The following is a 15,772-nucleotide window of genomic DNA, read 5'->3' on the forward strand; positions in this document are numbered from 1 at the left end:
CAGCTGAATTTCGTTGATCAATGCTCAATTGCCTCCTTCAAAGCGTGGGTGCTCGTGGGCTTTTGGTATAAACCTCAAACTTCAAAATACCCCTAAGAAAAAAGTTCAACGGTGTGAAATCGCATGATATGGACGGCTAATTCTAATCACCAAAACGGGAAATTACAAGGCCAGAAAATAACTCATCCGTATCTTGAAATTTAGGCACAAAAAACCTGGATTATCATGCCGCGATAGCGAGCACCATTAACTGTTATTGCCTGACCAGCTGCATTTTCGAAGAAGAATGGTCCGATCATGCCTCCAACCAAAAATTTGCACAGTTGTGAATGCATTTGATGCAATCAGTAGTGGATTTTCTGCACCCGAAATACGACAAAGCCATCGAGATGAAAATGAGCCTCATCGATAAAGATGATTCTTTTGGAAAAATCAGTATCCACTATCCACTTGTTGTTCCATAATCCATTCAACGAACGCTCTGCGTAGTCAGTAAGCTTCAATTCTTGAGTTAATTGAACTTTGTAAGCACGAGGATACAAATCTTTCGTGAGAAGAGAAATTCCCACAATGTCCAATTCTTAATCACGGTGCTGAGTTGATGTTCTTGGACTGTCAACAACACCCTCACGAACTGCTTCGATGTTGAACGACTTGTTGAAGGACGGCCAGAGTGTTTAAGATCACAAATTGATCCAGTCTCCCTGAATTTTTCAATTAATCTCTTCACAGTTTCTGAAGTTAAATCACTATTCCGACCATATTCTGTACGAAAATTGCTAACGGTAGCTGTCAAATATTGTTCGACAATGAAAACGCATTGTTATTTCGTGTAGAGGAGGTCAATTTTTAATAACCCTGAACTGTCAGCTTTGACGATGTATTTTTTTTTCGTTGACAACACTTGAATGTTGGGATCCCACTAGCACATTATTTTGACCACCATGTCTTCCTTATTTTTAGAAATAGACCCATCAAATCTTATATGACTGTAGGCAATTATAAAAAAATCAAAGTGTAAAAATATGTAGCCCCTCCATTAAAATATAACATTAGGTTAGGTAGGTAAAATATCTAAAAAGTTTCCTACAACTATTTTTCTTACTATACTTTTTGAAATGTCGAACAAAAAAAGAAGTGACACTTGTGACACGGCACCCTACAGATTGTTCCATTTTCGATGGGAATCAAAAGTATTAGAATTAGGAAAAAACTAATATCACGTTGAAATATAAATATAAATATTCTTTCAAACTGTACCTACTAATAAAAAAGTAAAAAAGTACTTATCTGGCATATTGATGTCTATTGAATAATTTTCAAACTTTCAAGAAAATTAATATATTACTACATTTCAAGGATTGCTTTCTCAAGTTAACTTATAGATATTTGAATATTAATAGATATTGAATTATTTATAAGTATGCAAAGTACCTATTTAGTAATAAATGGTCCATATTCAGACAGTAGGTAATTTTCTTAGATCAAAATACCTTACTACAACAATTGATGATAATCGAGGCACAGAGTATGAACGTGAAATTTTTGTTATTAATTTCCTTAAATAATTTCTAACTAAAAACCTAGCCTTAAATTTGGTAAACGAAAATTCAATCCTACTTTTCGTGCAGTCTGTAGAGGGCGCACATATGATACTTCGGCGTCTTTACAACACTTTTCCCTCCATTGTCCATACCGCAGCAAATAACCATTTCCGCGAGTAATAGGTGGATATTTACAGTATTTACAGTAAAAAGTAATTAAAAATACAGCATATTAAAGTGGCCAAATCCCTGGCCGAGAAATAGTCAAATTTCTGTCGTTTTTAGGTACTGAAATCTTGAAAACTAAAACGTGTACAACAAAACTAAGCACGAAAATAAAATCCTTGGTGTTCTGTTTATTCATTGTTACTATTTAAATTTACTCAAATAAAATAATAACTAAGGAAAAAGCGTTTGTAAAACATGCGTTTGCTGTTATCCTAACCCCACATTTTAAGAATTATTTTCACGTATTTATAATTAAAAGTAAACAATTTTATATGTAGGACTAAGCAAGTAAATGTTATAAGAATATTTACATGTAGAGTTATATATAAAAAAGTTAGTATTTTCGTAGATTTCAGTACCTAAAACCTTGATGGTTTGATCGTTTTTTGCACCTGTTTATTCGTTTTACTGCGGCGTCTTTGAAAATAACCAGATGGCATGACATAACATTCCTATTATTTGATGAGCTTTAGATTATTCAGTTATTAAATGTTTGAAATTATTTGTCTTTGTGGAAAACACTATTTAAGGAATATGGGGCCCTTAAAGGGTTTTTTAATTTTTAATGCATTTTTATCATTTTTTGATTAATTGTGTATTCTTCTTTTATTTGTTTAATAAAAACGCTTATTTTTTAACTTTATAATAATGTGTTAGCAATGTTATTATGTACAGCATTAATTTTAAAAATATTTCTGTTAATAATGTGCTTACTACAGTAGAGCACAAAAAATTGCAGCACTTTAGGCACATGAATTAGGGGCGCCTTCTGCAAACTACATGAAAATAGTACGCAGATTCCCATTTCTCGTCACAAAATATTCCCCAGATATCAATTTTCTAGCCCATTTTGTCTTACAATGTATTTAAAACAAATATAAGTTTAATTTTGACTTCCTTTTATTATTCCTATCTGGAATAATATGATTTTACTTTTACCTATCCAGTTATAATTTAGTTGCCCTTTCAACAAATATATTTTGTAAAAATATTTAATTTTTATTATTTTATTGTATAAAATATTTTAATTTTTTATGTTTATTGCTATTTATGGTTTGTCATGTAGTTGTTTTTAGCATAACCGAATATATAATACCATAAAGTATACATACAGGGTGATAACTTTTTGATTGTACAATCTATCTTTCTTATTTTAAGAGATACAGAAATGGCTAAAAGAGCAAAAATGTGCAGAATTTTATGCCGATAATGAATTCGTTTTTTAATTTAGAAAATTCCGAATAGTTCCGAATATATTAGAAGGAAACCGATTTTATGTTACGTCTTTTTTTTAGTCATATTTCACTTGTGTTTTATTTTAAGAGAAAAATGATAGTAAATTATGTGAGGAATCGATTTTTGCTATCAGTATTAACGTATAAAACATTAATACTGACATCGACTCCTCACATCATTTAATACCAAACTGATCATTTTTGAAAAGCAAGTGAAATATGACAAAAGAAAGACATAACATAAAATCGGTTTCCTTCGAATATCTTCGGAACTAGTCGTAATTTTCTAAATTTAAAAACGAATACGTGATCGGCATAAAATCTGCATATTTTTGCTCATTTGACTATTTCTGTATCTCTTATAATAGAAAGATACCTATATTGGACAATTAAAATGTTGTAGCCCTGTATGTTCATTTGATGATAATTTATGAAAGTTTCTGTGATTAATATGGATTCTTTAAATAATGTAAATATTCTGTATGATTAAATTTGCTTAAAGGAAAACTTAATTATAACCAGGACTCCATTAGCCTTTTGTTTTCAAAACGATTTAGTTTTGTGTTTTATGTAGGCGTGATTATTCTGTAAAATGTGCGATGAATATTTATGTGTATATAGCCTAAATAGCTATCAGAGGGGAGAATTTATTTAAGTAAGTCACATAAAGTACTTACGAACACAAGTCGGCAATTCCTTCGGGGTCCAAGTACCGTCAGCTTGACAATAGCGCTCATTTTTGCCGACAAGTTCATATCCTTCAGCACAGTGATAAGTTATTCGACAGCCGTAGGTATAGCATTCTCCCGCGTGCCAGCCATGAGAAATGTCGGTTGGTGCGCCACACGATCGGGCTGAAAATATGAAAAATATGGTAGTAAATTACATTCTTCCTCTCCCCTGATTCAGAGCGTTCCCATTTAAATGTAGGAATTATACCACTTATCTGGGAAATGTAGGAACAAGGAGAATGAAGCCTACGGACGATTCAGCAATGTGGAATACAGAGCTCAACTATTCCGTAATAACTGAATTTTCAAGAGACATTTGAATATTTTCTGTTTGTTTTAAGTTTATTTTTATTGGCACTGGTAAAATATTTTTGTTACACCGGACGATTATAAAATATAGTGCATAACAGAAACAGAAGATAGGAGAAGTTATTTTAAGCAAACAAATGTTCTAAAAACATGCTCACAAAATGTTACAGCATGGCAGAGATGCACTGTCAAAACACATATTTTTTTAAATAACTCCAAAATAGCTGATCGATTTCAAATAAAACTCAGTAAGTATATACAAGTCTACATATAGGTTACAGATTGTAATAATCGAACAGACGAACGGACGAAGGAACGATCATACACAGTGATGTAGATACAAGAGGTATTTTTTTTCTAAAAAAAATGTTTGTAGCAAATGATCCGCCATTTTGCAATTATTTAAAAAAATGTTTTTGGCAGTAAATTTTTATCATTTTGTAACTTTTTTACTTGGTATTTTCGAACCCATGTTAACATTAAACTTCTTATTTAAAATGACTTTTTATATTTCCAGTTTCATCTTGGCCCCATATTTTAAACACCTATACGATTTTGTAACGATTTAAATAATATTTTTGAGATTTGCATTACAGTTATTTAAATCATTAGAAATAAAGTAAAAAGGCCAAAAGGTAAAGGGTAAGGTAAAAATACCAAACCTTTTTTATATTTGAACTAAATTTGCTTATTAAATTAGTCAATAAATAGTTACATTTCTCTTAACAATAAATATGGCACTTCCTATTATTTTCCTTTTTTGGTTATTTTAGATTAGCCTATTTCGACTAAACACTGACGCAAGGAGATAACCTTAACTGGAAATTTTGTCAAACCTTCACTTTGTTATGGAATAGTGATTTTTTACTTTCTTTGCATTGCTTAGACAGGAAAGCTTGGTTTTACATCCTTTCCGAGGAATGATACGTTTCTCTGTACAAATATGTATAGTTTCTCTGAATACAGTAACGTACAGGCCACCAGAAGACGGATGAGCATCGCGAGCATTCCCTGGATAGTCACCCCCATCCAATTACTAACCGTGATCAACGTTGCTTGACTTTTCATATCAATGACATAACTGCAATGTCGCTGAGTTGCACTCGTCCTAATGTGACACTTACCTAATATGGCACTTAATGTTGATTATAACAACTATGAATGTTTTATTGTCTAATACAAGCAAAGGTAACAGTAAAAGCGAAAAGAAATAGTTTCTATCACCATGGGTTCGAATTTGCTTCATTTTTAAGGTACCTATAGGTTATTAGTTCGTATATTTCTCGATTATTACAAATATTTATTAAACAACTTTTTTCTAACATCCAAATCTTTATAAATATATTTTAAGTAGTAATTACACAGGTCAACAAGGGTCAAGAAGCAGACACAATAATATGCATTCCCGAAAGATTTGGTGCGCTGAATCCGAATCTGGCCGCAGAATTGCACTATCACGTCAGATTTTTAAGATATCCTAACCTAAAAGTGCAAAAACACTGTTTTTCGTCATATTTGAGGTTATGTAGTAACGCCATCTATTCTTTTTCAAAAAAAAATACATATAATTTAAAAGTACAAGGCTCCCTCTTCTTCGCTTCGCATGCTTTTGAGTTTGCTCAAATATCTTTTTTTTTTCGTTGAGATATCACATCTTGAAATTTCTAAGTTTATCAGTTTCTTAATATGCGAAAATCTATTAAGGATCCCTTAGACGTCAAACAGTTGATTGCAGTTCAGAAACTTCATACTCAAAAACCTTCAATACATACGAATTCAAACTCACAAACTCCAAATCCACAAACCCACAAATCCCAAACCCACAATCTCTAAACCCACAAACCCGATCCCACCAATCCTGAACTTACGAACTCCAAGCTTACAAACCCCAAGCCCACCAACTCCAAACCCACAAACCGTATGGGTATGAAGTTTCTTTATTGCAATCGACTGCTTGATGTCTAAGGGATTCTTAGTAGATTTTGGCATATTAAGAAACTGAGAAACTTAAAAATTTCAACATGTGATATCTCAACGAAAAAAAAAAAAAGATATTTGAGCAAACTCAACGGCATTCGAAAGAGGGAGCCTTGCACTTTTAAATTCAATGTATTAGTTTTCTAAAAAGAATAGATGGCATTATTACATAACCTCAAATATGACGAAAAACAGTGTTTTTTGCACTTTTAGGTTGAGATATCCCAAAAACCTGACGTGATAGAGCAATTCTGCTGCCAGATTCGGATTCAGCGCATCTAAATCCTTCGGAAATATACCTATATTCAAGTTTCTGCTTCCAAAAAAAAATTTTGTTGGTCTGTGTTATTATCAAACCTTAGTAAATTTTAAGAATTTATCTTTTATTATTCCTAACATATAAGTAAAGAAACAACTATATACACCATATACACATTGCTGGAAAGGTAGTACCAAACAATGAATGTCTTAAAGATAATATGTGCCATAAAAATTATAAAAAAAATATATGCCTACTGTCAGATGCAGCACGAGCTCTGCTCTGCTTACTGGAAGTTTTTCTACTTTTTATTTTGTAAATAATCTCAAATATATCTCAAATATCTCAAAATATTCGTACGAAAGATATCTTCAAAATCTTAATGTCAAGAAAATGCTGAATATATGAGAATACCATTGTATCTTATCGAGAAAGGTAATATAAGTTAAATTAAACATTTTTTAAGATATCATGTTTTAGAGTCAATCGTTGTACGGGTATTTCATGACAAACACTCAAATTACGGGGATTTTTTAATTTCCACTAAAATTTATTTCGGTTACATCCGTTGAATCATTTGTAGGAATTAATTTATTTTTCAAAACACCATCGCTAAAGGCCGATAAACGGTTGAAATTAAAATTTCAAAATTCCAAACTGGGAAAAATTTATTGTTCTGTGTCCTCTGCGAAAAGTTCACCCCGTATATTTTTCCTTCTATTTCTTATTAGATTACTGAAAGTACACGAACCATTGAGAAAAATCAAACATTTCATTTTTTGTCAAACTTTTTTCAACTTTTAAATTAACAAAAATGCTGGTCTTGCAATTTTTATACAGAGCCTTCATAATTAACTACAAATCATGTGACCAGTAATTTTGTTTTAAACAGAAATTTTATCAATGAAGCAACGGTTTGATATTGGCCATTGTAAACGCATCATTAATACTTTTGAAGCTAAGATTTAGGGATTTTTAGTTGACAATAGCAGCCGTGCAATGTTCATTGCCTAAGCTCGGCGGTGACGTGGCTTGTAAACATTTATGAAGGCTCTGTATGTACTTAATGAGAATAATATGTAATTACTAAATTTTTATCCAGACTCCACAATGGTATATTATGTAAAGTTAATAATATAACAGTTATCTATCCCCAATGCATCTCGTGTTAACTTTTACCGACTTGCTACACCCATTTTATTTTCACCTATTTATTATGGTCAAGATAAATAAAAGACACACTTAATGACTGTACCAATATTAACGCTCACAATAAATTTTAGGAAAATTTTAAGACATAAACGTATAGGTATCTTATGAAATTTAAATACTTTTTATTCTTTAAAAATTGTTCTTATAGAAATATTACAGATATTTCTGCGGAAGGAAATAAGAACACATTTAATTAGAGAGGCAAACCAAAACATAAAAGATGCCGGTGCAGTACATCATTTGTATTCAAACTTACGTTCGCAAGAAATGTCTGGTCCATACCAAGAGGCCTGTCCATCTATAGCCAGACATTTGGCTCTAGGAAATCCATTTGTTACATATCCAGTGTGGCAATAGTATTGAAGAGTGGAATCCAAATCAAACGTTGTTTGTTCTGCCAGTGCGTTGTGCCTCGCGTGGTCAATTGTAGGAGGTGATAAACAGTAAACTGAAAGAAGTGGTAACAATATTATATTAATATTTTTCATTTATAAAAAAATATTAGTTACAAGATAAACGGAAATTGGTATATTTATGGTGTATTTGATGATGATATTTTGAAAATATTTATACGTTTCTACGCCTTTGATTTATACTCTTTTTTATTTCTTTAAGTAAATTATTTCAAAGAGAGTTGAATATTGAGATACAATATTCTCGATAAAGTTGAATGTAATAAATAAAATGAATTGTAATTTCTGACAAAATAATTAAATATTTTGTTAAAGCAAAAACCGTCAACAGGAATGTGTCTTCCCAGTTCTTCACTTTCCAGTCCTCTTTTAATTACTGTTTACTATTCATAAATATAATTTAAACACATATAATTCTACTCCTTAATGTGAATCGTAGGTTTCCAAGTCAGTAATATCCGTTTTAAAATTATAGTAGTTTACAGGCAGACACACATTTTTGTCACACATCACATGATGTACGAAAAATGTAAAGCTATGATTCTGTACGTATTTTTTGGAGATGGTGATGGTGATGGTGATGCTAATGCTGAAGATGATGCTAGTGATGGTAATGGTGATGCTGATGGTAGTAGTGATGGTGCTGCTGATTTTGATGGTGACTGTGATGGTGATGGTGATGGTTTATGGTTGGATTGTTATTATTCATTTTTAGGCAATTATTGAGCAATAGTTACCCATTTATAAAGCAACTATACTACAAAGAAACATTTAATTAATAAAGTACATAAATGCAGCAATGTATGAAATAAACAAAAATGTTGCCAATATTTACCAAAAAATATTTTTTACATTAAAAATATTGGCGAGTTATACCTTTTTACTCAAAGATATTGTAGGGGGAAATATCAGCAATTATTTTTTGCATCTTGGTACCTCAATGATTCATACTGAGTATAACACAAGCCAGCAGATTTATGAAATTTTTATGAATTACGAAATTGCCCACCAAACTCGTGTTTACTTTATAAAGATTTTCGTAAAAATTTTGAATATCGAATATAGCAAATAATAGTTTTTCTTAGTATTTTATTTATTATAAGATAAACCTGAATTGTGCACCATTATTGTCATTTTCGAAAATGTTGGCCTAGTCATAATGAAAATGGAAAATAAAAGAAAAAAGGAAAAACAACGTCTTTGTCTTAAAAACTGATAACTATAGATCAAAGCAGAAAAAGCCACTAATCCTAATTATCATAATTTCATAAAATATAAAAAATACTTATTTCACTTAAACAGTTTTTTATCAAGCTATAAAATAGCACATAGTTTAGAAAAGTATTTTTAGTGCATTTAATCGCGCTAATGGTTTAGCTCATCTACCAATATAAATCATGAAAGAACGGAAATGCAAAAAATGATTGTAAGATACGATCGACTTTCCTATAACGATAAACAATCTCAATTATTTGAACATCGTGGTCCTTCTATGATAGGGCCCTCCTACCACCCTTTTTTTAAACAGCGCGATTGGCTTGGGCACAAAATGAACTGGTTGGCTATCGTAAAGTAGCAACGGACACCGAGACACTAATTTCTTTAAACCTGTGTACGTGCATATTTAAGTGGTATCAATTAAATCATAGTATTACGATACTCAAATAAGTCGATTGAATTGAATTATTTTAACGATAAGTTAGATGAAGCTCTTTTATACAAGAAAGTGCTATTATGACAACTATATTGCGTGTTGCCGGTTATTAATTGCTTATTGCTCCAGTGTGAGTCTATGTGGAACAGACACGTCAATTTTAGACTATAATGTAAGAAAATCAACTTTACCTTGCAAAGCAACCTACATGCAATTCTAATACAAATAATCTTATTAATTAAATAATATGTCATAATATATAAAAAATTTGTACCTGAGTGCACAAGTGTTATTTACGTCTTGACCTAAAAGATTCAGAACTAATGAGTGAAAAATTCAGTTTTTAAGCCTTTTTTTATTTCAAGTAAATACTGGTTCGAATTTTATTGACATGAAATTTTCATGAAAATATTTGCAATATACAGTGTATCTCCGGATGGGTACCGCATTCTTGTAAACCCTTTTATTGTTGATGTTTCGAGAAAAAGTTACTATTGAAAAAAAGTTTTCCTTATCTTGGGAAGCCATGGGCAGTAATCAAATATGTAATACCATACATACCATAATAACACACAGGTCATCCAAAAAATTTTAAAATGTGAAATTTTTCCTAAGCAAAGTGCTTTTAATTTTTGTTATCGTTAAAAACTGTATTTAACAAAGTTGTTCGAGAACTCAAGAAATGCTTAAATACGGGTTTTAGTCAAAAAAAGAAAAAGAATCACATTTTACAAGTGTGCGGTACTCCATCCGGGGACACACTGTATAAAATATATAAATGGAATCCACAAAAACGGATAATACATCATCTAATAAAACCTTGTCGTTTCAAGTCTAATATATAACTTTTCAATTCCATTATTTCCTATCGTCTCTGTTCCATCTAATTTTGATTTCCCCGGGGCTAATCTTCTGAAATTCATTTCCGCCGCTTCAAGAGTTTTTAAAAATCTTTCAGGCAGTGATTATATTTATCGATCATGCTAAAAGAAAATATGAAATAGAATAAGCTTCCTCAAAGAATACATAAACAATTGTGCAATTGCATAATTTTTCAATAATTTTTTTCCACCCTTCAAGAGTTTTCAGTTAAGATTAAAAATGAATATCAAATAAGTAGCCGAGTTATAATTCGTTTTTATAAATGATCTTTAATTCTTGTGTACCCTGTCACTGGGCGGCGTAAACCGAGACACCCAGAATTTGCGAATTAGTGCACTATCAACATTGACAGTTTTTAAATCAACCTAAATTGTGAGGAGTGAAAATGAAAAGTGATTTGTTAAAACGGACTGTTCTTGTATAACTTAGCGACGTGTCATTTTAAAGTCACCAGGACCAAAGGAGACGATATCAGATAGATTACGCCAACTTATAAGTACTGAATAAGAAAATGTTTGTCAGATTGGTACATTGTAGCACGCCCACCCTGTAATATTCATGTATTTGTCTATTTGTGGGATGTAAATTAATGTGTGTTGGCAACTAATAGTACCCGTTGTTAGTGGAGGAGACAGTACGGGTCAACGGTGATGAAGTGAAGGGATTCAGTGTTCTGTGGTAGCCTGGATTTTGGAGACAGTGCATCTAATTTGTAATTAAATTCCAAAAGCGCCCCGAGGGCCATCTAGTTAAAGGTTACAACGTTTAAGAGATTATGCGACCTTTGAACGCCAATACATTAATGTTGGACTTTAACAAATTCAGACACTGAGAAATTTTTAAACTCCGTGGAAAAGGACCTGGTACCAGTACACGAAGATTAACCACAGAATTTCAAGTGCTATGTTATAAAAATCAGGTCAGTAAACAAATTTTTTATTGTTGTTTGTTTCATTTATCATTATTGATTACTGCTTGAGTTTTTTGCTAGGTTAATCGGTAAGTACTGTTTCATAGTTTATATTATTTAAAAAAATGTAACCTTCCCTCTTGTAGGACGATAGGGCCCGTGACGAAAACCCAATCAACAAACGTAATGCGTCAAAGAACAGTATCTGACGGCGAGTGGCGTGAAAATTTGCTTTTAACATTTCCTTTAAATATGAGATTTGACAACAATGCATAGCCCAGTTTCCAATTGTGCACGAGTTGCAACTAAAGCTCGCCGTTATTTGAGGTTGCACTAACTTGTCCAGCGGCAGGGCATAAAATTACTAAAAAAAAAGGTTAAAAATTAAAGTTTTCCCGACGGAATTTGAAAAAATAAACTATTGATTCGTGTTTCTAAAGGTCAAAGGAAACCTCTGTATAAATATGACCCCCTCAAAGTTACACCCTGTATAAAAGCTTATTTTTACAAATTATGTAGTGAAAATTATTTTTTTTACCTTTCTTTCGTAATTTTCATACCCCGCTAGACAGGCTAAATCTGTTTACTCACCTGATTTGTACAGTATATGCTCAACATTTTCTTCATCTTCAAACATGCCCTAAGATGTGAGATTGTCTTGCCCTATCTTATTAAGATTTATGTTTTCATGTGGTACTTATCTATTGGGATTGTCTATCTGACACAGTCTTCTTGCAGCCGTGCCGTTTTCTTTTTACAATCAGTAAGCACTAACCACATGGCTCTTTTTTTATTTCGTATACATGTTTTCTCAAACAGGAACGTGAAATGAAAATGAAGACACAAACACTACACTACCGTCACTAAACACTGAAATAAATAACTCCATAAGGCTGTACGCTTACACTATACAACGACACAAAATTCTATTTTGATTGTAGTAAAAACTAAAGTCACTGTTTAATTGACCGATAAACTGAAAACTAAAATGACGATTTGTTTATTTTTTGTCCAATTATCACCTGTTGCCGTATCATATTATAACTCAGATAAAAACTCAACTTGCATTCCGATCGGCAAATAATGATCAAGCATGTAACTACGAAACTATTGGTCAGCGAATTGAACGGCACAATCTCAAATACGGCGTTTTCATAAAGAATCGTACTTCAAAACGTGTAGGTAATAGTTTTCGTTTCATGAGGGTTTAATTTTGTTTGTGTATGTTGTTTAATTAATTAATTTAAGATGTCTAGCACTGATGCAGCTAATGAAGTGGCTGAATAAGAAGTAAAAAGTAAAAATATATAGAACTTTTGTTTAGAACTTTTTAATAGTACCTGTTTTAACTTTCCCAATTGCGTTGTTATGCACTTTTATGAGCATTGAGCACATTGTGAATGAGTGCAATTTACTTTGTTGGAATATGTAGTGACTGACCATGTCAGAAGTCATTGAGATTTGCAAACAAAATACAGTGCTTTAAAAAATAGTAACAAATAACTTTTATTAAAAACTTGAAATGATTTTATTTTTAAAAATATACCTACTTATCGATCCATCAGATCCACATACCAATATTAGCTAATATTTAATAAACAATGCAAAAAATATATTTTTTAAAACACTGGAAAATTTTCTATGTTCAGCTCTACATACGTTCGCATTGACATTGACAAAAAAAATACCTTTAACATAACATCCCACAAAGTTACAAAAGTAATCGGTTTTTTAAAAAACTATTTCCCATTACAGGTTCGCTTTCTGATATTCCGTTAATTTCATACAGTTGGCTTAAAACGCTAGGTATCTAACTACTGGCAATTTTGAAAAGCCAACGCGGCGGCAAATAACACCAAATTCGATAACTGCCCAGTGACGTACACAAGAGTTTAAGGAGGTATATCGGGGTCCGAGGGAAGTGAGGATCGCAGGGGGGTCCTATGCTTTTCTTATGGGACTAAAACCCGCTACCAACTTGAAAAAATTAAATTCTATTGAAATTATTTGCGATAAACATTATCTATACATACATACATATTGAAAATTAACAACATAANGGCTAATCTTCTGAAATTCATTTCCGCCGCTTCAAGAGTTTTTAATAATCTTTCAGGCAGTGATCATATTTATCGATCATGCTCAAAGAAAATATGAAATAGAATAAGCTTCCTCAAAGAATACATAAACAATTGTGCAACTGCATAATTTTTCATTATTTTTTTCCGCCGTTCAAGAGTTTTCAGTGTTCTTTCAGACAGTGATCAAACCTTGCCAATAATGGCTTTGATTTTTTGTAATTTACTTATAGATATTAATTTTTTTCAATTTTGATATTAAAACCTTAGGAAATTTTGTTTATAGGAACATCATATATATTTTAACTTGACATTAAAACAACTATTGGAAACAAAAATTATTAACACTAATACAAGCACTAATCTTGACAATGTTGTGGGAAATTTTGTCAAGTTATAAGACTGAAAGGAAAATTTGTTTCGTTATTTTGCCGAAATAGCTAGTAAGAGGAAAAATTGAAAATAGGTATACACAATTTTTACACATATTATACATATACAAGCGCATCCGCCAAAATATTTAATTTTTTTATCAAGCGTTTCTTGACAGTGTGTCCGTATATCTACATGATACATGCCACCACAGATTCATGGCTCAAAATAAGATGGTGTGTAACAAATAATGCCTATGATTTAATATTAAAACCGATATTTTACTATTACAAGGTATCCAGGACCCAACACATATTTTCAAATATTGACAGAGGTCATAACAAGGAACTGAAAATATTGTTTTTAAATACTCTGAACATTTTCCTTTGCAAAAGGTATTTTTTTATTTCGATAAAATCAATGATTTTCAAGATGAATCGGTTTTTGAAACAATAGTAAAAACAATTAGTACAAAGATAGCAACAACTAGAGTTTAATATTTTCAAATTCTTTCATGAATTTACTTTGGTTTTATTCCAACAGCAACAAGGAATCGATTCCGAAGCCTTAGAAACATTCAGCCAGTTGAGCTGTTAACGTATATATTTGGTGAATACTTCGCAAGACGGACTTGGACAAACATTTGCGACGGTTGTTAGAACAAACCTTTTATTTCACTTTACCAAGTTCAAAAACCTTCAGAAATAGCTTACGAGAAATAAGTTAAGATTAAAAATAAATATCAAATAAGTAACCGAGTTATAATTCGTTTTTATTTTAATTATAATGTACGCTGTCACTCGGCGGCGTAAACCGGGACACCCAGAATTTGCGAATTAATGCACTATCAACATTGCCAGTTTTTAAATCAACCTACATTGTGAGTAGGGTTTGCAATCCCGCATTCCGCGTTACAGCATTCCAGCAATTTCCCGCATGTCAATGAGACCTGCGGAATTCCCACATTTGTGCGGAATTCCCGCGCGGGAAATTTTTGAATAGAACACGTCCGTTTAGCGACATAGCGCATGGCGCGCGCGAGCGTCCCATTTGGTTTGCGTGCGCATCCCGTTCCCCTGTGACAGCATCGATCAATCGAGCGAAGGAAAAGATTAAAATCGGCAGATCTTTGCATCATTCAAACAAATTCCTCGATTCGTTTGTTCATTTTCGAGAAAAAAAGTGTTTAAAAAGTGAAATTTTATATGTAACTAATAATAGTTTTGTCTTCTTGTATGTTACTTTAATTATATTATACTGCCCTACTTCGGAAAAAGACGTATATGCAGTTTTGTGACAAATTGAGAAAATTACATTTTTGAAATCTATATCGCATTATACATTGCCCATCTATAAATATCAAAAATATTGTTTTCGTTTCTTTAAATTTAAAAATTTGTACATTTTAAATTTCTATTATTGTGCTACTTAGCAGACTTATGTACATGTATTGCATTAAGAGGTACATAGTATAAACGCCGCATGTGACCAGTGACCACATACGGCTTTCTTCTCTAGCAAAAGCGTTAAAATACGATGTTTTTAACAAATTAAATTCGTATGTGTTTGCATGCGTTGTTTTAAATTATACAACAATTAAATATTATTTGCAACACAATATATTAAAAATTAGTAAAATACCCTGTAAGAACATCCAAAATATCATGTATATAGGATGTACATGTTCTGGTTCTTCTATTAATTTCTGTTGAAAATGTAGCACATACTGCACATGCGGCATTTTTACCTAGCAAAATCTTAAATTTATTAAGACAAAACAACATTTTCGACGCTGTTTTTATTGAAATTGCAATGTTTTCTAACATTCTTCAAATACATTAAAAAATATTTGTTTTTCGTTTGCCGTTACCGAAAAAATCAAGTTATTACCTTAATTAGTAAATGAATGACAGCCAAATGAAGTATGCCTAATATCTCTTTGCAATTTTCTCTAAACTGTCATATTCC

General features: G+C 31.8%; 1 protein-coding gene across 1 annotated transcript in view; it reads right to left on the reverse strand.

Annotated features, from left to right (window-relative positions):
* LOC108917252 overlaps nucleotides 1–15,772 on the reverse strand; it is a 156,189-nt gene that overhangs the window by 82,334 nt on the left and 58,083 nt on the right. Inside the window, exons 6-7 of the mRNA XM_023453976.1 lie at nucleotides 7,752–7,943; nucleotides 3,685–3,861 (exon numbers count right to left, since the gene is read on the reverse strand). Coding sequence (XP_023309744.1) covers nucleotides 3,685–3,861; nucleotides 7,752–7,943 — 369 coding nt within the window. The remainder of the gene's footprint in view (nucleotides 1–3,684; nucleotides 3,862–7,751; nucleotides 7,944–15,772) is intronic.

Source organism: Anoplophora glabripennis, unplaced genomic scaffold, assembly GCF_000390285.2.
Source record: "Anoplophora glabripennis isolate ALB-LARVAE unplaced genomic scaffold, Agla_2.0 scaffold22, whole genome shotgun sequence".
Classification (NCBI taxonomy): Eukaryota; Metazoa; Arthropoda; class Insecta; order Coleoptera; family Cerambycidae; genus Anoplophora; species Anoplophora glabripennis.